The sequence below is a fragment of the Ctenopharyngodon idella genome, chromosome 8 (genome assembly GCF_019924925.1).
Source record: "Ctenopharyngodon idella isolate HZGC_01 chromosome 8, HZGC01, whole genome shotgun sequence".
Classification (NCBI taxonomy): domain Eukaryota; kingdom Metazoa; phylum Chordata; class Actinopteri; order Cypriniformes; family Xenocyprididae; genus Ctenopharyngodon; species Ctenopharyngodon idella.
In genome coordinates, this window is record NC_067227.1 from 28139731 (window position 1) to 28162747 (window position 23017).

The 23017-nt window shown below is 35.5% G+C and overlaps 2 protein-coding genes across 6 annotated transcripts in view; both read left to right on the forward strand.

Moving 5' to 3' along the window:
• Nucleotides 1–13116, forward strand: part of fnbp1a (formin binding protein 1a) — a 29808-nt gene extending 16692 nt beyond the window's left edge. For 2 of the 5 annotated variants that reach the window (XM_051904262.1, XM_051904260.1), the window contains 8 exons: nt 2121–2300; nt 3025–3207; nt 3469–3483; nt 3766–3875; nt 4458–4590; nt 4956–5083; nt 5482–5624; nt 6319–8289. In XM_051904262.1, coding sequence (XP_051760222.1) covers nt 2121–2300; nt 3025–3207; nt 3469–3483; nt 3766–3875; nt 4458–4590; nt 4956–5083; nt 5482–5624; nt 6319–6497 — 1071 coding nt within the window. In that variant the 3' untranslated portion in view covers nt 6498–8289. The other 3 variants (XM_051904261.1, XM_051904263.1, XM_051904265.1) reach the window with 3 other exon arrangements.
• A 6388-nt stretch (nt 13117–19504) lies between these two features.
• pierce1 (piercer of microtubule wall 1) lies at nt 19505–23013 on the forward strand. The gene is made up of 6 exons (XM_051904267.1): nt 19505–19707; nt 20265–20354; nt 20750–20808; nt 21054–21846; nt 22481–22559; nt 22637–23013. Exons 4-6 carry the CDS (start codon nt 21698–21700, stop codon nt 22817–22819), a joined length of 411 nt encoding a protein of 136 aa, XP_051760227.1. The 5' UTR covers nt 19505–19707; nt 20265–20354; nt 20750–20808; nt 21054–21697; the 3' UTR covers nt 22820–23013.
• The last annotated feature ends 4 nt before the right edge of the window (nt 23014–23017 follow it).

Genomic DNA, 23017 nt, shown 5'->3' on the forward strand with positions numbered 1-23017 from the left:
TTTTAATATGCTGATTTGGTGCTGAATAAAAAGTATTAATTGCTGTCCAAAAAAAAAGAAAGAAAAAAATCTCCAAACTTTTAGAAAAAAAGTTTGTGTAAAAAAATTCAGCTCAAAGTGCTTCACAATTAAGACTATAATAATTAAATAAAAACAGATGTAAAAAAAAAAAAACACTTCAAAATAATGAAAAATTAAAGAAAGAAGAGGAAATAAGGGCAACTAATAATTAACATTCAATGATTATTGGTGCACCACGTCAGAGGACTATGGTTTGTAGAAGCAGCACGTAGGAGATTTCCAGCTGTGAGGTGAAATCACTTTTCTAAATTAAGCCAGCAGATGAATAATATAGCACTTCAAAATGCTGACTAGATTTCTGTGATTACCGCTGGCCCACTTACAAGCTAACGAGTGGTGATCGTAATGGAGCATCGTCGCCCAGGTTACCATCAATAATTTACAGCTGCGGGGGAATCGCTGGCAGCTAACGGCTGATGTGCTTGTTGTCTGTCTCATCTGCTAAATCCCGTCCCAGTGCTCATGTGGCCTTCGCCGCCCTGTCCAAATATGGCAGATGGGAAGTCTAATTTCCAGCGCAGCACTAATTGACTCATACGAGCTGGGTTTTGCAGCAGATTTGAAGTGGCTTAACAACAAAGACTTAAGCCTCTCTGTGGCTTTTGGGCTGTGTGTGTGCATGTATAGTATGTGTGTGTCTTTTCAGAGATAGTGTGCTGGCCATATGAAGCAGCCCTACATTAACTCAATCTCCTATAGAAGTCATTTGTTCATGTGGTAGGGTTATGAATGCCGTATATATGCTAAAAATAGTCTCTTGGTCTGACCTGAACTGCAGTAGAGGGATTAGATGGAGGGGATTTACAGCAGTCTTATTTCTATGGTGGATGTGCATCTCATAGTCTGTAGTACATAATTGTTGTGATTATGGGTTGGATTGACCTGTAGCTCACAGTGGAGAAGTCTGTATTCCCATAGAAAATCATCCATGATAGTGTTTCCTACAGGATAGACAATGATTAAAAAAATATATATATTTTTATAAATATTTTGAATATAATATTATTTACTTAATTATTTATATTTATTTATAAATGATTTATATTTATTTATAAAATGATTTACAATTATTTACAGCAACCCTATGATGTGAGTATGTATCTTTAAAGGGTTAGTTCACCCAAAAATGAAATTTCTGTCATTAATTACTCAGACTTATGTCGTTCCAAACCAGTAAGACTTTTGTTCACTTTCAGAACACAAATGAAGATATTTTTAAAGGGTTAGTTCACCCAAAAATGAAAATTCTGTCATTAATTACTCACCCTCATGTCGTTCTACACCCGTAAGACCTTCATTCATCGTCTGAACACAAGTTAAGATATTTTTTGTAAAATCCGATGGTTCAGTGAGGCCTGCATTGCCAGCAAGATAATTAACACTTTCAATGCCCAGAAAGCTACTAAAGACATATTTAAAACAGTTCATGTGACTACAGTGGTTCAAGTGGTGAGAATACTTTTTGTGCGCCAAAAAAACAAAATAAAGTCATGCCCCCCAGTGGAGAACCATTGAAATTTCGAAACACTTATGACGTAAAAAAGCCTAGTTTACTGAAATCACATGACTTTGACAGTTTGATACACACTCCAATTCACTGATTCGAAACAAAAGATTCGTAAAGCTTCGAAGCTTCATGAAGCAGTGTTTTGAAATCGCCAATCACTAGATATTGTTGAATAAAGTCGTTATTTTGTTTTTTTGGTGCACAAAAATGATTTTTGTCGCTTCATAACATTAAGGTTGAACCACTGTAGTCACATGAACTGTTTTAAATACGTCTTTAGTAGCTTTTTGGGCATTGAAAGTGTTAATTATCAGTGGAGGCCTCACTGAGCCATCGGATTTTATCAAAAATATCTTAATTTGTGTTCCAAAGATGATCGAAAGACTTACGAGTTTGGAATGGCATGAGGGTGAGTAATTAATGACAGAATTTTCAATGAGTTTTTGTGTTAAAAAATCATGATCACAATATTGACCAAAATAACAAAGTAACTGTTAATTACTGACATTTTTATTCCTGTTTTTAATCTCAGGACAGTAAGCAAGTTGTAGAATCATACAAGTCTGGCTTTGAGCCGCCGGGTGACGTGGAGTTTGAGGACTACAGTGTGTCAATGAAGAGGGCAGTGTCAGAATCAAGCTTCCTGAATGCTCGCGGAGAGAGCAGACGCCGGAGCAGGAGCAAACTGTGGCCTTTACTCAAGAGAAATAAGGTATGGCATCAGACAGATCAGTGGATCATAAACACATGCTAAAATCACAAATAAGCAAATAAAAGAACAGAAAACTACACTGCACATTTATGGCCCATTGAGATGCAGTTTTATTCAAGTAGTTTTATTGCTTTTAAGGTGTGTTTGCAGTGGCTGTTTCATGCAACTAGATCATGCAATTTGTTATAATAGAATCTTATTCTGATGATTAAAGTCGGCACGAATATCCAAGTGAAATGAGAAAAATGTAGGGTGGGACTTGATTTTGTCCATTGGGAATTGATTGGATGGTTGTGGTTTGCTATTGGTCAATCTCATGTGAGTGACAGGTTGTCCCACCCTCACAACAGTAAACACATCATTAGAAAAGAGAAGAGAAGAGAAGAGATGTCACTGCAAGAGGGAGGGGAACTTATTTTCATTAAAGATTAAATAAATTCTGCAATATTCCATAAAAAATAACAATTGTCAATTATGATTTCATGGTGACTTTAAGCAGATTCATTATCTGTTTTAGGCATTAGAAAAATGATTGTTTTGATAGCGCCACAGTTTGCAAACTTGACAATATACTGGATTACATGCAACACTTTAGTTTTTTGTCACCACATGAGAAGCTCTGGACATTGACTTTGGTCTTGAATATTTCTCTCTTTTCATCTTCTCTCTTCCTGTCTTTCTCCATTCCATTTCTCAATGTGCTCCATCACACCCTCATCTGTAGCTTATGTCTTTGTTAGCGTCGCCCCGCCAGCCCCCTCCCCCTCCCCCCACCTCCCCGTCTCCGGACGGCCTCCTCAACGGCCCCCAGTCCCCACAGCAGCCCAAGGAGCCCCTGAGCCAGCGCCTCAATGACTTCATGAGCACCAAACACAAAATGCACTGCCTGCGGAGCTTGAAACGTGGGGTAAGTTCACGAGCCGCCACATCACCTGTGTGTGTGTTTCCCGTGGATCTGATTGGACGACTCCTAACATAAAGCACCATCAGCTCAGTTTGTTTCTAAAGTAATGTGTGGATGTGTGATCTGTGTCTCGTTCTCATGCTTTTTATCAATGCCATCCTAATCATATCTGTCTTAACAGCAACATAAAACTCCATGTTTTCTCTGTGTGTGTATTAACCGTTTGCCCTAACACACTTTTGTTTTTTGTCTTAACATTCACAGCTTTCTCTAAAGCTGGTAAGTCTGACTTGATATTAAAATGTGCTATAAAATCCTCAAGACTTTTCATTATAAACATTTATTTGATATATTATGTATTTTCATTTTGGCTACACATTGAATTTTCAATGCTTAAAGTAAAGTAAGTTATGAAAATTAAGTCACATTATAGCTTATTCTGTCCAAGAACTGCCCACTTAAGACAGGACAGGCCATTTAACTGCCAAGTAATCAGTGTATGAATCTGTTTGTGTTTGGTTTGTTATTTTTCCACTCATAACTTTCTGTATCTTTTCACAGGGAACAGGCCAGGAGGACTACAGTCATCTGCCTCCTGAGCAGAGGAGGAAGAAACTACAAGCCAAGCTCAATGACATCAACAAGGACATCCAGAAAGAGATGGATCAGAGGTAAATCCTCCAGTATCTGCCATGCTAGTAGTAGTAACAGCCTTTCTGCAAAATACCTCATCATCATGGACCAAATTGTTTAAAACATTCCGTTCAAAAGTATGTTTTTTTTTTAAGGAAATTATACTTTTGTTCAGTAAGGATGCAATAAGTTGATACTGTTCTGTTCATCAAAAAATCCTGGAAAAAAGTAGCACGGTTCCCACAAAAATATTAAGCAGCACAACTATTTTCATCATTGATATTAATAAGAAATGTTTTTTGAGCACCAAATCAGCATATTAGAATGATTTCTGAAGGATCATGTGACACTGAAGACTGGAGTAATGATGCTGAAAATTCAGCTTTGCATCACAGGATTAAATTGTGTTTTAAAATATATTCATATAGAAAACAGTTATTTTAAATAAATAAATGCAGCCTTGGTGAGCATAAGAGACTATCAAAAACTTTTGAATGAACTTTTGTTTCGAAAACTTTTGAATGAACAATCGTAAATAATGTAATGCTGAGGTAACAAAATGTAACAAAAAAGTTCACAAGCTTATTGTTTCTACTAACTCTTCTTATAATTGTTTGTAGGGACGCCCTGACTAAAATGAAAGACGTCTACATTAAGAATCCTCACTTGGGGGATCCAGACAGTATAGATCCACGGTTAGAAGAAATCACACAAAGCTTGGAAAAATTGCAACTTGAGTCACAGAAATTTGAGGTGAGACCCTAACAAATTCGGCCAGGTACCTTTAAATGTCAATAGTATTAGTGAATATTTATACTGTTATTTATGTGTATTTTTGTCTCATGCTCTGTGTATAGTAAAATGTTGTATTTTATATTGTTTACTACCTGTATTTGAGTATGTAGACTGTGTACATTGTAAATTGTGAATATTTTTAATACTGTATATGTGTTTGTGTATATACTTGTCTTCTATACATTCATGCTGCAGAAATTGCACCAAAGAATTTCACCACCTGTACACTTGTATTCATGGTGTTGTGACAAAGTGATTTGATTTGATTAGAATGATGAACTATTACAAATAAATAGAAAGATCTGTTGTTTGTGTGTTCTCAGGGCTGGCTGACGGAGGTGGAGAGGAAGTTACTTGAAAAGGGATCGGAGTCTCAGAGAAGACAGAGCAGTCATTTTGACTCGCAGGGCAACACGCCTCTTACAAACAACTACGGTCAAAACCGAGAGAGGTACTTCAGTCCCTAGACAGCAGGGTCTGCCAAACATGATGCACTGAATGAGATATGCCACATGTAATGAAAGTTAATTTTACTAAGAAAACATACTCTTAACTTTCATAACTCAAAACTTCCCCAAAAAGACTGTGGATGCATCTCTGAACTCTTTGACGTTATCAAAAAACACTTTACTTACATTACAAGTGGACTTTATATAAAAAATGATACAATGCAGTTTAATTCTATTAATACTGATCTTATTTACACACTACAGTAATCCTATAGGCGGATTGTGAATTCAGTACAGCCTCACGTGAGGCATGCGATGGTGTAACATTAACTGGATGATTTGATTATAACGTCAAAGTTAATTTTGTCTGTTTTACGCATTGCATGTCTTCTGCACATAGTCCGGATGGCAGCTACACGGAAGACCCCAGCACAGAGACGACGATGCAGTTCAAATCACGCAGTACTGAGTTTGATGACGAATTTGATGACGAGGAACCTTTACCCACTATTGGAACATGCAAAGCACTTTATCCATTTGAAGGTAATGGAAAAAAATTAACTAGATCATCTCCCTGAAGCAAAAATGTGTTCAAAGTTGTGCCAGGAATTCATGATTGCTCAGTGGTTATGAAGCCCATTGTCAGTTTCTGGGATAATAAGTTTAAAGTAGTGTCAAACAAACAAACTTTTAATTTATATTTGTTTACAAAAATAATCTTATGCATTTAAGTATAGTGTCTAAACTTTTTACTAAATGTAATTTGACAAAATTTATATAACAATTTTATGATCGATAAATATACAATGTATATAAAATGGGATTGATAATTGGCAGAATGGAAAAAATAACAAATACAAAATTATGCTAATATTTTAAATAGACAACAATAAAAATACAATTAAATTTAAGAATTAAAAATAAAACTAAACCATTAACTCAAATAAAAGACATTATAATAAAAACAAAATAAACAAGTATAACATTTAAAAATGAGTAAAAACACTTTTTTACCCTTATTTAATTTGTGAGTCGTTTTGGATAAAAGTGTCTGCTAAACGAATAAAAATTAAAATTAACTAAAAAAATAAAACAAACTGAACAGTGAAATTGGTCATCGAACGATGCTGATATAGTAATAAAAAGAGTGTTATGAGTGAATGTTTTTTTTTATTAAGCTGACATGCTTGTTTTTGAAACAAATATTTTTAAAAATTGTGTGTTTTTGTATCTGTAGGTCAGAACGAAGGAACCATATCCATGGCCGAGGGTGAGATGCTGTATGTAATCGAGGAGGATAAGGGTGACGGATGGACCCGTGTCCGCAAAAACGAGGACGAGGAGGGATACGTGCCCACATCCTACATCAAACTCTTTTTGGACACGAATGCCAAAGGTGCTATGACATACATATAATCCCACGCCACAGAACACCCGGAAAGGGTCATTAGTGAACGCCGTTTAACTGTACATACAGTAGAAGATCATGAAAATGTCCTCATTGAACAGAGGAAGCAGACAGCAGAGCAATTCCTGTTTGTACATGTTCAAGATGCCATGTGTCATTTCTCAGTTTTGGTCTCAGACTTTATTTCTGCATCCATAAAGGTAAATTAGGCAATAAAGACACAGCTGCTGTGAAATTTTATATATCTGATGGAATGGCATATTATGTTCATATTTAGCATTATAGCTTGGCATTATGATGGTTTTCTGCTATAACCAAGATATTTAGATACTCATTCATGTTCATATTTTTTTAATGATCTACATGCAATCAAATACTTTTAGATTAGCAGCGAAATGATTATGGAATGTCATGAGTGGAAAAACAAACATTCTGAAACCTTCTGGCAATAAAAACAATTTACTAATATTTTGACCTTAAAACTACAGAATAAGTAGCAATCCTGCATTTTAACTCTAGTCAAAGTGTTTTTAATTGTAATAATTTTTTAAGACGTCGAAATATCTGACTTGAGAGAATCTTTTGCATGAGAGATGGAATAGAATATTTTCTCAGGTATGTTTACGTTGGTGTACATCCTTGTACCTCAAATCCTGAATATACAGGATTTTTTTCTTTCCCCAATGGCAAATCACATTCAATTTAAAGGGATAGTTCACCCAAAAATGAAAATGATCCCATAATTTACTCATCTTCTTTCAGACGAACACAAACGGAGATATATTTAAAAATATGCTTGCTCCTCCAAGCTTTATAATGGTAGTGAATGGGGTGCCTGTTTTGAAGCCCAAAAAAATGCATCCATCCATAATAAAAGTAATCCATACGGCTTCAAAGGGGTTAATAAAGGCCTTCTGAAGCAAAGTGATGGGTTTTTGTAAGAAAAATATCCATATTTAAAACTTTAGTAACTATAACTAGCTTTCGACAGACGGCAGAAGAGTATCCTCTGACCTGACGCACGACGTATTGACAAACACGGAAGCGCAGAGGATAGAGCAAAACAAAACACCGGATAGTCATATACACCTAGGACGCCTTGAAGGAGAGTAAATCATGGGATATTTTCATTTTTGGGTGAACTATCCCTTTAAATGCATATCATTAAGTGTGAAGAGCTCAAGTAATTAATGCATGTATCTTTGAGACTTTTGCTAGCTTTGCATTTACTGCTGTACAAAAAAGATCAGCTTTAGAAGTAAAAAATATACTGATAAACCCATAGTTAACATGATGCCTTTCAGTGTAGTGAGCGTTGAAGCAATAATTCAAAAGATGCATGTTATTCGTACATTGACCAGCATGGAAAACGAACAGAACATGAAGTTTCCAGAAGGTCATCGCAGTGTGTATTAGGAATATTTACAGCAGGAATACCGCTCTGTGTGCATGCTATAAACCAGGCAGGCTATTTATTGCTGCTTAACAGATTCATAATTTGTCCATAGCTTTATCAGCAGCTGTTAAATATGCTTAATAGTGTCGCAAGCTAAATATATGAACAGTTTTGTATCGTTTTATACCGTCTCTGTCTTTAATTCACATATCATAGTGGAGCTGTACTCTGAAGTTGAGCTTCTGTGGTTTACTGAACGTTTTTAACCCATCATTTCATTGCTGTCTGTGAATCAACGATTGTACAGGAATATCATAGTTCAATTCTTATGCAACATCTCTAACATGTCTTGTGTGATGTTTTTTTTTTTTATTTGTTTTTTTTTTGCTTTTTGTTTCTGTTCCTTTCTTTGCAGATCCCTAAAAGTGTTTGGCTGGCACAGGAGTGGCAGGGCAAGCGTCCTTGCGTGAAACGTCCTCCTCTTGTAACTGTAGTCAGAGATGTGGGACAATGTGGGACTAACTGAAAGGATATTCCATTTTTAACGCAACCACTTTCACTGAACCCTCTCGTCTGCCATAATAATGCAAACCGATCTTTTTCATGACTAGCGTGCTGATTATTTGCTAAAGCTTGCTTCTCGTATGGACCTAGAATATTTAGCCTTGTGCCGTAGCTGCTTGCCGTCAGAGCAGAGCCTTTAGGTTTGTTTGCAGAGGCACAGAGTAAGTGCCGTGTACATGTCTTGTTATTGCCTGGCTTGCTTCAGAGCCGAGAGGAGCTTTCTCATGAAGACATTAGACTTAATGAATATTTGTCAGTGCAGACTGTTCAGTTGTGTGAAAACTATAAAAATGTGGGGGATAAATGGGACTCATTTTTTTACATTATAGGCATAGCATTGTTTTTTGTTTTGTTTTGTTTTTTTTTTGTTTTTTTTTTCCGGTTATTACAGTGTTTGCAAGGCGGCACTGTATTTATATCCTTCTTTTTTCTTCTGCCACAATTTTGTGCAGTTAATTCAGTTGAATTATAAGAAAAGTGTTATAAGAAATTTAAGATTAAGACCCCTTAAAATGGAAATTTTCTTACATATGATGTTGATGACTGTGATGACTATTGAAATCAAAAGGTTTGGGGTCAGTAAGAATATATATATATAATTTTTTTTGGAAAGAAATAAGTACTTCTGTATTTAGCAAGCATTCTTTAAATTAATCAAAAGTGACAGTAAAGATATAATGTTACAAATGATTTCTATTTCAAATAAATACTGTTCTTTTGAACTTTCTATTCAAAGAATCCTGAAAAAGATTACAATTTCAACACTGATAATAAGAAATATTTCTTGAGCAGCAAATCAGCATATTAGAATGATTTCTGAAGGATCATGTGACGTTGTTTTTTTGTCAAATAATGCAGCCTTGGTGAGCATAAGAGATTTATCTCAAAAACATCTTACTGACCCCAAACATTAGGGGTCTTTAAACCGACTTATGATAGAATGTTTTTTCAAATTTAAAGGGGTCATGACATGGATTTTTTTTTTTTATTATTTTAATATGTTACTTAAGGTTTACTTACTGTATATTGATAAAGTTTTTTGCACAGAAAACAAATATATATGCAAAAAAAATATTATTTTCAACCTTCATTCTGACTCTGTCTGAAATGATCTGTTTTTAAGGGGCGGCTCCTTTAAGGCTTGTCAGGAAACGGCCACTGTTATGATTGGCTAACGTCATTGCATAGGAAACCGTATCAACAGCCACTCACTATTGCATGTCATTGTTTTGAAAACATCCATATAAAACCATCATTTACATTTGCTTTTGACATGACGCAACGCTCATATCCAGTGTAAGCAAATGTCAGCCGTTAAGTGACTGAATGCCAGTGGGCGGGGCAAAATACTTTGTTTAAAATGAGGAGGACGTTTTAAGCTATGAAACTTGCAGGATGTTTTAATAGTACAAAGACTTCTTACATGTCAAAACATCAAGGTTTGATTTCTCATGTCATGACCCCTTTAACAGACCGTGAATGTCATTGTAATATATGCATACTGAATTGTTTCTTTTCTAGCTGTATTATTATCAATCTCTCTCTGTTTGTAACTTCAAGCTATCATTTTAGCCTAACACTGTTGTTTTGCTGCCTTGCAAGCACTGGTGTTTCCATCAGGAAATGAGAATATGATTGTTATTATTATTATTATTATTATGAATGCATAATCATCCCCTACATTTTGTGTGAGGTGCTGTTGTAGATGAATAGTTCTCTATGGCAGGTGAAGTGGTAAGCATCTTTTCTGGTTCTTTACTCTTTCCTCCCAGAGAAGAAAGAAGTGTCACCTCACTCACTCACTCACTCATTCACACTTTCTTCCTGCGATGTGTGCACACACACGCCACAGCTGCTCCCTTCTTTCTCTCGCTCTCTTTCTCACCTCCTCTTCTGTTTCTCTCACTGTTGCTGTCTCAAACTCTCTCTGTTTCGCCTCCTCTTTGTCTTTGTTCTTTTCATATTTTTCTACATCTGTAGCCCTGTATTGATGGGCTAGTTTTACCGGAGGTGGTCTGGTCAGGTAAATTAGTGTTTCACAGATTTTTTTAATTCCGTCCGAATCAAACGCTACCATAATAAAGAGCAAATTGCCTATGTTTATCGGCTAACTTGGGAAGTCTAATTTCATCTGGTCTGCAATTTACGGTATATTATTGTTTCACAATTACCCCAACCAAAGGCCCGTTCACACCAAGAACAACAGCTATAAAGATAACTATAACAATAACTACATTGGAGTCCACACCAACAATATCTTTTTGTTTAATCTAAGCGTGCTGCAGTTTTGTCATCTGCCGCTTTAAATGCTCTGAAAGTGATTCCAACGATATCGTTCCTCTGTCTCCGTTATTATCGTTATGATTGTGGTGTGGACTCTGCTATTTTTTTATATTTTGAACGATTTTTAGAACTATCTTTATTGTTATATAGTTATCGTCCTTGGTGTGAACAGGCCTTAAGGCTAAATGTCTCATTGCACTGCCTGGTAGACCTTTATTAATAATTTAGTATTTTTGCCTAGTTTCTAGGTAAATGGTTAGTTAGCCGATTCAAGATAGTTGATACTAATCCTGGAGTAAGAAAAAAATCACAAATACTCTGACTTAAAAAAAGAAGCCACTGATAATCTGAAAAAAATGTAGGATTTACTGTGAAACTATTTTAACTCAGAAATCGCTAGTAAATTTCACAAATAATTACAAAGAAATGGCAAGTAACAGAATTAAATGTGTCATTTTGAAATAGAAAGACTGAGGGGGTGTTTATTTGACACCATTTTCAACAAAAAACGGAAAACGTTTTATGCATTTTGACTGTTCATTTACACGACAATGGCATTTTGGGGGCCTGAAAATGGGTTTCAAAGTGCAAGTTTTTGAAAACGATACCATTATCGTCTCTGTGTAAACTACAGAACCGCAAAGTTGTAAAAACAGTGATGTCATGCACATGCTTACGCATTCAGTCTATAGGGGAGTGGTGTTTCTTTACAAAGTGACCTCACCAACTACTGGCCTGACATGCATAATACAGTGTTTTTAGTCGTTTTCAGAGATCCGCGTGAACGGTGTTTGTTTTGACAACATTGCGTTTTTGAAAAGTTTCACATACAGACAACAAAGGAAAAACTTTTCCATTTTTAGTTCATCGTTTTCATGTAAACACGCAAAAAAAGTATTTTCTTGTTAAACGTACTCCAGTAATCTTTGTTTTATTTCGAAAAACTGGTCTGAAATGCTGGCAACACAGGCAAATGTATAAAAAAAAAAAGTCTCACTGTTCTATATTGGAATGTCACTCAGCCAATCAGATTAGAGGACTGGAACTAACTTTTACATAAATAATTGGATTCCATCTGAATCAGTACATGAAATCCCAGATGTCCTCTATTAATAATTGTAACTTTAATTGGCATTAAGAAAAGTGATCAGCCTCTTTTTCGCTCTTCTTCTGCTCTTTTCCTTCCATTCTCTCTCTCTCTCTCTCTCTCTCTCTCTCTCTCTCTGTCAGCGCAGTGGATGTGGCTGTGTATGGTGTAGCTGTAGTGGTGCAGTCCAGTAGATGTTGATGGTGGTCCTCAGCTGGTGCTATGTTTCGACGCATGCATGCTTGCCCTGTCTCTGTGTGTGTGCCAGTCTTAGGGGGTCCAAGTCTCCATAAAGTTCAAGCCTTCGACTTATGACGGTTGAACTTAAGCTTTTTGAATTGTGTTTGTGCCTGTTTTTTTTCTTCTCTACTTTATCTTGAGTGTTTTATTTCTTTTGGAAAAGAAATGCATGGTCTTGTCTCTACACATCCCCCTAAGTTATTCTTTTGAATTGTTTACACCGTTTTAGATTCTTTTTTGAGTCTCTCTGAATGATTGATATCCAGGGTCCAAGATTAACAGTCACCAAGCGCCACATGCATGTAAAAACTGGCTTTGGTGAGTAAATGTTATTTGCTAGTTGGCTGGTAACTACGAAGAATAATAAATGGTTAAGTCGATAAAACTTGCTGGTTTTATCTGATTAAAGTGAATCAAATGTGATTCAAAGACATATAATTAATAAGATTTCTAGTGTTATATTTCTTGCACCAAAACAAAATCACAACGGGTCTTTGTTTTTTTACACAACGACCTGCACTTTCTTCTGCCGATATAAAACGGAAGAAAAAAGCTTAATAATACCATTGTCATAGGAACCAATGTGTTTTGAATAAAATATTACAAAATATGAGAAATATTTCTGGCTGGTTTTTGTTAATTTTGGACCCTGTCAATATCATTCTGATTTCATTTTTGATGTTAAACGCAAGTATTTACCTCATTCAGAATAGATTTGGGCTGCTCTTCAATAATAGGTTCTGAACATGACGAATACTGTCATATCCATTCATGAAGAAACACTACTGCAGAGCTGAAATGTCTGTGTTTTTCTGTATATTGTGCTTTTGAACTTGCTGGATCCCTTCCTTCGAAGACCTCATAAACATAAAACTGCCAAATAAAGTGTGAAAGGCTTGTGAATTTTTTGCAAATGCTAACCAGTATAGTAGACAATGAGTTGAGTTTTATTTCAGTTATCAAATCATTCATATTGTAAAAGTCAAAATTGTATGTCTGTCGAACTGGGCAGTTTTTATGTAGAAGTTTAACAAATTAAAGGTCATTTTAAAATGTTTCTATTTGTCCTGTTTATCATCTAACTAAATGATTGTGTAATGTTGTGTAGATCAGCTGGACAAAGTGAACCTGGTATTTAAAGGCACAATATGTAGTTTTTCGCAACTAGAGGTCGCTTATTTAAAACAAAGGCGTAGCTTGATGACGCCTTGATTTTGCGGAATCATGGGAGGTGTTGTCTTCACGTCTACAGCCGGTGGAAAAGAATCCAACGGGACTCAGACAAAAATCGTATTAATGGATGAGTTAATGTATTAAAGATTTATTAACATTACTGTAGTATGAAGCAGGGTGTGGCTGAAAGCCGCTGGAGCGGAATGAGGAACTGGAGCGATTGCTAATGAGAGACGAGCGATTCGAGAGCAGTGGAGCTTTTATTATGCCGCAGTCGCCGCTTCCACTTCTTCCGGTCATGCATATGTGGGGAAACGCAGCTCTGTTTTATCAAATTAGATACATTTATGTGAAAGTTGTTATAATGCTACTCCGTGTTCACTCAGTGGCTGCTATGAGACACTTGCTGCACGCTGCAGTAAGCTAGATCGATATTAGTCATGGTAAACCATGGCACTCGCAGTAAATCAAGAAAACGAGATTTAAACAATAAAACTTCATATGTTGAGTTCTATAACATGATTAGTTTTCTGTCGATGAATGTATCCAAACAGTAGCTCACCTGTCTAATAAAAACACATAATATACGAAAGCATTTTTGGTGTTTCCATGGTTTCTACAAAATAAAACTGGAAATCAAAGGTAACGCAGGTATGATGTCATTGATAGGCGACGCACAGACACAGTCCGTGTCCTGGTTAAAGTTGCTTATTTCTCTGGATTTAAACATTCTTGGAAACATTTGGATAATGTAAGTATACAAGTTGACAAAATATTTAACACTGTTCTAGTGGTTTTTGGACATTTTAATCCAAAAATCTTACATATTGTGCCTTTAATGTGGTCTTGCATCAATTACTGCATGTCATTCAAACTATTTATGTCCCTAATTTAGCTAAATTATACTTCTACTGTATGGTAGTGGAGTTTGATTCAACCTCATATATATATATATATATATATATATATGTGTGTGTGTGTGTGTGTATATATATATATATATAGAGAGAGAGAGAGAGAGAGAGAGATGGAAAAACTTAAACCTAATGAAAATGAAATGTTGACTTGACTAAAATGACAAACTAAAATTGAAATTAAAGCTAAAAAGAAATATTAAAAAAAATAAATAAATAAAATGCCAAAGGCACATAAAATTACTAAAACTTAAAAATAAAATTTAAAAATTAAAAAAAAAAAAAGTATAAAAATAAAAAATTTCTATTTGAAAAAAGTCAATTTGAATATTAATAAATACTATAATAATATATAAATAATACTTAATAACACTAGAATTAGAATTATTTTTAGCTTGCTGTCTGCAATCCTTTTAGAATAGACCTGCCATCCATTTTCAGGTCACGACCCCACCAATTGAGAACCACTGATGAAAATGTGTGACCACCAGGGGGCATCAGATCCCAAATCAAGCCCCCCTTCAGCCTGACAGTACTACAGTACAAGTGCTTGTTTTGCTAAAGTCCAAGTACATGAAAAATGCTACAATGAGTGCCACAATAAGATCAAGAGTTACTCAAGTATGAGCAAGAACAGAGATGTTGTGACACAACAAAGAGAATGTAGAGAGTTTTTTTTTTAAAGATCTGTTCTGATGGAGTTAGATTATTGCTCCAGTGCAAAGGTTCAAAAATAGCACACATGTACGTCTTTGACGGTGCTGGGAGTAAAAACAAAGATGGGCCTAAATTGAGTAATAGAAGTTTTAAAAGTCTCTACTTGTTGAGTTGGTAACATAACGGCCATTAATCGCCATTACATAAAATCTCGGGAGCAGCCTCTTCTCAGAACTCTCAAGACACCCTCGTGCACCATGTAACAGGTCATATCCTTGATCGTCCGGTGCAGGAACGTGGAGCGCTGAGCTGTGTTTGCCTGTCGGCTCTAACAGGAACCCAGCGCTTCAGATGAATGGCTTCCTCCTACTCCTAAAAACATACCCGGCGGTCTAGAGCTCAAAGTTGAAGAGGCTTTAGAGGGGAAAAGGGGGTGCAATTGGTTCAGCAGGTGAGGACTGGGAATGCCAGATAAAGAACAGAATTTCTTGCATCACTTCCGCTGTTTGTTCTTCTTTCTATTTCCAAGCGATGGAATGCTTTGCAATTCAGGAGGCGAGGAATTCAAAACAAGTTCATTAAGTTTGAATAGCGTCTTCTTTTTAAAGCTGTGTTTGACCACCCCACCCTAATATCACAAAGGCCTTTCCACAATACACATCCGTCTGCCTCCAAGAACTGATTTCCTGCCTCAAAACACTTTTTCATCTGAAGCGGACTGTTTTTGAACGAAGCAATAACAGATGTTGGTACCATGTTTGCTTTTGCTTAAGTGTCTTTTGTGGGATATGTTCACATATACTGTAAATAGGTGTGTTGGGCAACAGGAAGCAGCACTGCCAAGACACAGGCATAGAGTTATTGAGGATAAATATACATCTACTCAGCGCCCCCTGCTGTTGTGGAGGAAAAATAACTATTTTGTAAAGGAAAACTTACATACTGCTTACTTCTTTTTTATTTTTTTTACAAATAGTATATGAAAGTGTTGTTAGCTGAAACTATTTAAATAGTTATTTGTTAATTGACATAAAGATTAAAATAAATATTAGAAGGAAAACATAAAATGAGAAATGTTGCCTTGGCTGAAATAAGTTAAACAAAAACTACTCAAACAGACAATTACTAAAACAATAGAAATATTTAAACTAAAACTAAAATGAAAAATGAAAATATAAAAATAAAAGCTAATTCAAAATATTAATAAATACTGTAAATAATACTAAAATAACACTGATGTGAAACAATGTACATTACTGGACAATAAACATTCCAAACACCAAGAGATAATGTCAAAACCTGAAAGAATAATTTGCCAGTGTTTCCCTCAAGATGTGTTGTTATAATGTGGTTATTTCAATTTATAAGTAAAATAAGCTGTGTGTAAACACAACTTGACAATATTTGGACATTTCGCACTACAACATCAATAACACCCATATCGAAATCACAAATTTTTTAATTTTGTTATGTTTATTTTAAAAAACATAAGTAAGAATGTTTGGGGAATGAGTGTGTGCAGTTTGTTGTAGAACAATACGTCCAAGTATCGTCAAGTTGTTTACCACAGACCTTATTTTATTCATAAATTATTCAAAAAATATATGATTTTTAGTCGCACTCATCTTAAGGATACAGATGTGACAATTTCTACTTTACATGGTACACAAATTGAAAGAGTCAGTTCTTATAAATATTTAGGTGTATGGTTAGATGAAAAATTAGCATTTAATGTCCATATTGATAATTTTCTGAAGAAGCTTAAACCAAAATTGGGGTTCCTCTATCGTTTAAAAAATTGCTTTCCCTATGAGGCCCAAAAAAAGCTGGTTGAGAGTACTTTTTTATCAATAATTGATTATGGTGATCTTGTTTACATGCATGCAGCTTCATCTTTATTAAAGAAATTGGACTCTGTCTATCATGCAGCATCGCGTTTTGTATGTGGTGTGGAATTTCGTACACGTCACTGTATCCTTTATGAATCTTTAGCATGGTCCTCTTTGCATCATAGGAGGAATTTGCATATGTATATATTTATTGCCAAGGCGCTTCTTGGTAAATGACCATCTTATATTACAACATTTTTAGCTTTTTATACTAATGGTTATGGTACTAGATCGCAGCTGCATCTTCGACCCAAAGATATCCTCTGAATTTGGAAAGCATGCTTTTTCTTTTTATGCCCCTAGGGCTTGGAACGACTTACAAAATGTACTGAAACTAGAGTTTTTGCCTTCTTTGAGTACTTTTAAATGTATTTTGTATTCTGCTTTTAAAGAGTCTTGTAAGTGCTTCTCTTGACCTTTGGCCTATTTGATTTGTTGGATTGTTTTGTTTTTTGTCATTTGTATGGAACTATGTGCGCTGCCGTTTTGACCAGGTCTCCCTGGAAGAAGAGATTATGATATCTCAATGGGATCTCCCTGGATAAATAAAGGATAAAAAAAAAAAAAAAAAAATTGAAAAACCCATAGGAAAATCTTGAAAACTGAAGTTTTTTCTCAGTTTGAAGAACATTTTAAAAATCTATAGAACATTTTTCTAAGAACCTTTTGTGCGATGGAAGTTTCCATGGATTCCAAGGTTCTTTAACCATCAATGCCAATAAAAAACCTTTACTTTTAAGAGTGTGGCATCTGCAAACAAATGCTACAGGAGCTTTTCTCTGAACTAACTTAACTTTTCTGTGTCATGTTGGATGTTTAATCAGCTGGTGGATATAAGAAGTCAGTTCTCCTCAGGTTCACAGGACCTGAACATTTTTCATTAATTTTTGACAGCTACAAATTGTTCAAATTCATTGTGTCATAGTTTTTAACAGTACATCGATTGTTATGTTAAAACAACCTAACAAACTTACTTTGTGAAATGTTTTGCTTTAGTGGTTTGATTTTTTGTTATCTAATGCCTGACATCTATTTTAAGCCTAGATTAAGAGTCCACATATTTGTGTGCCCGCCTAAGTAGTGTGTTAAAAGAGTTTGCATTTCTGAAATAATGTTTGACCATGCCCACGGAAGTGTTTCATAACAGCAATTCTAGAACGACGTGGAATTTACTTTCGATGAAATATAAGGAACATGGCATTGTGTTTGAGGTCTTTAAGTGAAACACTGATTTTCTCCCGCCACTTTGGATCTGGCACCATTTTGTCTTTCTAAAATCTGTCACTCACTGCTGACGCAGATCCTTTTCCTGAGCGGGTGAGATTTTTATTGTTCGGATGAAGCAGGCCCTGCTATCTTCATCCACCAGCGGCTTCCTGTTTCCTCCAACACTGGAAATGCTGCATTTCTCTCCCCCTCCTCATGCTAACCTTCAAGCATAAATTAAAACATGTTGGCCTCTTGTTTTTCCTTTATTTTCAGTAGTTTTCTGTGTTAATATTTAAGTGATATTTTATTAAACAGAGTTATTATGGTCCTGGCTTCTGATTTAGTCATTTTGTTATTTTGTCAGGGACTATATAAAATTAGTTTATTTATGCAAGAAAAAGGCGTTTCCATCACGAGAAACTACCCGTGTTGACTGACGCGTTTCGCTGACATCTCATCCCTGTATGTTGTGTTGCATAAAATAAAGTGATTTACAGCACTATAAAGACTTTATAGACAAAATAAAACGTATACAAACCGTTATTTTACCGAAGAAATGAACCAATTCGGCGGCGTTGAGAACTGCTCTCTCCTGACTAGGATTCAAAAAGCCCGCGCTTTGTGTAACTCTGAAGCTAGGTTGTTGCGTCGGAGGGTGTATTGTTTCAACTGTCAGTGAGATTGACCCAGCTACTAGACCAACGGCTGCGTAACACAAAAAGTAAGGTTATTAACCTGAACCCAACATTTGGGTAGAAAAATAACCCAGCGTTTTTTAGAGTGTAGATAAGTCCTGACATAAAACTGTTGACATACAACAAGGGGAAGTAAAAAAAAAAAAAAACAGCATATGCTGGTTAAGGTAGGTTTTGAAGCTGGTATGCTGGTTTGAGATGGTTTATGCTGGTCAAGTGCTGGTCCAGGACCAGCATGGACCAGCATAGGACCAACATGGAACAGCATAGGACCAGCATAAACCAGCTCAAACCAGCATACCGGCTTCAAAACCTACCTTACCAGCATGTGCTGTTTTTTTCAACAGGGATGTGCATATGTTTTAGCCAAGTAAGATTCTGGAACAACATTCCTGTCCGAAAATGTAGACCTATTCCTACCCCTAAACCTAACCATACCCATAACTTATCCCTAAAATCAGAGGGTGAATAACACTGATGTAGAAACACCCTGGATGTAAACTTGACATTAACTGTATTGTCCTTCAAATCTGATTGGTTTATTGGAATGTTGTTCCAGGGTCAACAAAGATGTTGATCCAGGAATGTGTTGAACTTGGTGAAATCATGTTTACTATGCTTTCGGAGCACAGTTTTCCCCATTTTTTGATATTTCAACAGCCCCAAGCAGAACAAGAAACCTGCTTATGTAAATTAAATAATTAGAAGATGCAGTAATCCTAAAAACAGAGTAATTTGCTTAAGTGTGCACAACTTCCCACTTCAAAAGAATGAAAAAGCCTTCTCAGAGTTCACTGACAGACTCCAGCGGTTCTAGGAGGATGGAGCTTGTTCTTTACAGCAGTTTTATCAGTTCCAAACACACACAGGAATTCCGGTTTGGGGAATGACCATCCTGATTCCTCACTTCCACAGGAAGGTTAAATAAAAAGAACCACTTACACGACAAAGGCATTGCATTTCTCACATGTCTGGACAGAGGTGTAGGCTACAATGACTGCGTTAGTAAAGTTCTGCTTCTGGAGCTCAAACATTCATCTATGGACCTCCTCATATCTCAGATTCACCAGCTGGATCAGCACATATTTGGAAACAGATCCATAATTTTCAGGTAGAGTTTTGAAAAAACAATTTTCCAAAGGATTTTGGGTCACACACGAACAATATGTCATTGCTTTTTGGAGCTGCTTTAAAGTTATTGTTGCTTTTTTAATCCATTACAGTATGCAATATATATAGACGTAAAGTATTGCAGTATGTTTCAGTTGAACATTTCAGGCAACTGGCTTTACTCCTAAAGTTGTGCTAATGCATCAATCTATGTAACTTTACTTCATATTTGTTTGAAATTTTTGAAAAAGTACTATAGATTAATACAAGAATTAGGCTTATAGAGTATTTTAAAGTGTTTTATTCTACTAAAATACATTTTAGATTTTAATCACACGTCAGCTGATCACGTTGTATAAAATTGCGCCCTCTGTTGGCAAATCTTAATATTAAATAGGGCGTTGAAGTGTTAAATTATTTGTTTTGTGCATGTATTTATATCCATATTAGAGTGGAACAATGCTCTGAACAATGTTATTTCTGATAGAGAAGCCTCTAGTCTAACAATACTGCTTTGTTTAAAGTATTACATCATGTTTTTCTACTCCTTCACTGCAGCCATGGATGGATTTAACCTCTCAGAATCTGAGTAAGAGCACTAAAGAGGACCAATGAAGACTAAGATGTTACTTCTGAAGTCTGCAAAAGGTAAAGTCTGCATAATTGTAGCAAATCACGAATATGTTTAAATTCTACATGTTTGAAACCATATAAACAGTTTAATTTGACAATGTCATGCCTTGATGAGAAGAAAGAAGCCCTTTTAACTGCTTCACAGTCCATTATTACTTTTGGTACGCGCTAGGCCAGACTCAAACTCGTACCGTGAGTAATAATGCACCGTGGCAGTGTGTTTGTCAGCGTGGAGAAACTCAAGCCAGGTTTGGAAGCAAATGAATAAAGAGGAAATTTTTTAATATGAATGTTTGCATAAATGAACACTTTACACTTGCATAAAAACTCAACCATGCCCATATCTACTTCTCTTTGGCATTATGAGACTGAACTTGATGATGGACACACTGTATTGTTTTAACTTTTAGGCATGAAGTGAAGTAAATCGGATGAGACTCTGGATGACAACTTAAAATGTTCATAAAGGGTATGTATGCAGCATTAAACTTTTGTAGCATTAATATTCAGCAGTTCATTAAGCAGCAGAAACATCTGAGCATCAATAGTATGTTTATTGTTATTTTCTATGTAAAAAAAAAAAACTACTAATCTATTAAATGTAAATGTGTTGAAGGGTGATTTAGAAGTGGCTGCATGATCAAATAACTAATTAATTTGGTAAAAAAAAAAAAAAAAGATGGTTGAATCGTTATTCTTTTGATTTTTTTCTAGGTTGAGAGGCACGTGGACGTCTGACAACCTTTTGCTAACTTCATCGTGAAATATAATCTTTTTGCTTTTGTAATAAAACAGATTCTGTCATCACAGTGTAACATGCAATTGATGCAAATAAAAAATGGCAATGTGTAAACGTTTAAAATGATCAAAAATGTTTTATTAAATAAAAATTATACAAAAATGGATTTTATTTTCAGCAATATTTAGAGCCTTTATTGTTCTGTCAAAGTTTGAATGCAATAATAATAATAAAAAAAAACATTTCTAATCTTTGGGAAAGAGGTTGTCTTGGAGTATTTTTTATGAAAATTTAAGTTACCTTAGAAATGTTTTAAACACTATAATGATACCATCATTGGTATAAGGTTCATCTTGGACATCTCAATGGATTTGCTGAAGTCAATCAGTTTTCATTAACTTTTAGAATAATGTAAAAATGTAGCTAGCTTGTAATTTCACTCAGTAGAAAAGCGTTTTTTAATAATAATAATAATAATAATAAATAATAATCTTTGAAAACCAGTTTTGTGGGAAAAAAGACCAAATAAACACGCATGACGTCACCTAGTTACAGTGTTGATAGCAACCAACCACTCGCAGGGAATGTATAAAGTGTGAGGATCGACACAAACGGAAACATGGACGATCATTCCGCAGATGAAGGGACAAGGATGGAGCCTGAAGTCTTATCTAATGACGCGTTTGAAATAAAGACAAGCGATGTGTACAAAGTGGATGAAAACTTACCAAATCGCTTTAACAATCCGGAGTGTTTCAGAGGATACAGGTGAGAAGAGTCATGTAGCCGCAGTGCATCATGTGTGACCTAAATCTGAACTAAATAAATTTATTCGTTTGTTCGTTCATATAAATACATGTATATGGATTCATTTGATAGTTTTTTAGCTCTTTAGTAGCATAGTGTCCAGTCCTGCTGCAGAATGAGGCTCCAACACACCTGCTTGGAAGGAAGTTTCTAGTAATCCTGAAGAACTTGATTAACGTTAGCCGTTTCATGTGTTTAAATAGGGTTGAAGCTAAACTCTACAAGAGATAGATAGACAGACAGACAGATAGATAGATAGATATCATACGCACACTATCATTGGTCAAACCTCATTACACTAGTTTAGGGTCCAGTTCTCACTATTAACTAGTTGCATATTGCTAGGATATTGGCTGTTTATACTTATAAAGCACATATTAATGACTTGTTCTGCATCACCTTATTCTACATTCTTAATCCTAATCAATACCTAAACTTAACAACTGCCTTACTATTAATAAGCAGTAATTAGGAGTTTGAGGCAAAAGATGTAGTTAATAGTTATTTAATAGTGAGAATTGGACCCTAATCTAAAGCGTGGCCACATTATTATACTAGTAACAATTATCCTAATAAACCTCATTATACTTTTCAGCCAAAAAATGATCAACCCTCTGTACCAAACAACAAATCAAACATATGGAAGCAAAAAACCAACAGTTCATGAAATGCCGGTAAGTACACAGCACACACTGCCCTGTTTATAAGAATATTCACACATTAGTATTTACACCCACTGTTTGTTTTTCAGACAACCTTTAAAGGAAGTCGTCGGAAGTTTTCAGAGCATCTTCTGAAAAGTGGCATGTACAGAGAAAACGGCTTCAACACCGTGCTGGACAAGAGCCGACTCACTGGACCCAATACGACGACTGCGTTCCACGACAGAATCAATTTCCATTGCTTATACCACACAGATGGGAAATCTCAGTAAAATACAGTCATCTTTATTCTGTATATAACAAACCAGTCATGCTAATTTGATGCTAGTAGGGGTTTGATTTTTTTATTTTAAATGCTCACAGAATTTTCATTTTGGGTGAACTATCCTTTTAATTGTATAAAAATTAGTTTATAGCCCACTGTGTGATGACACTTCCTGTTTGATTATTAAAAAACACACAACTACGTC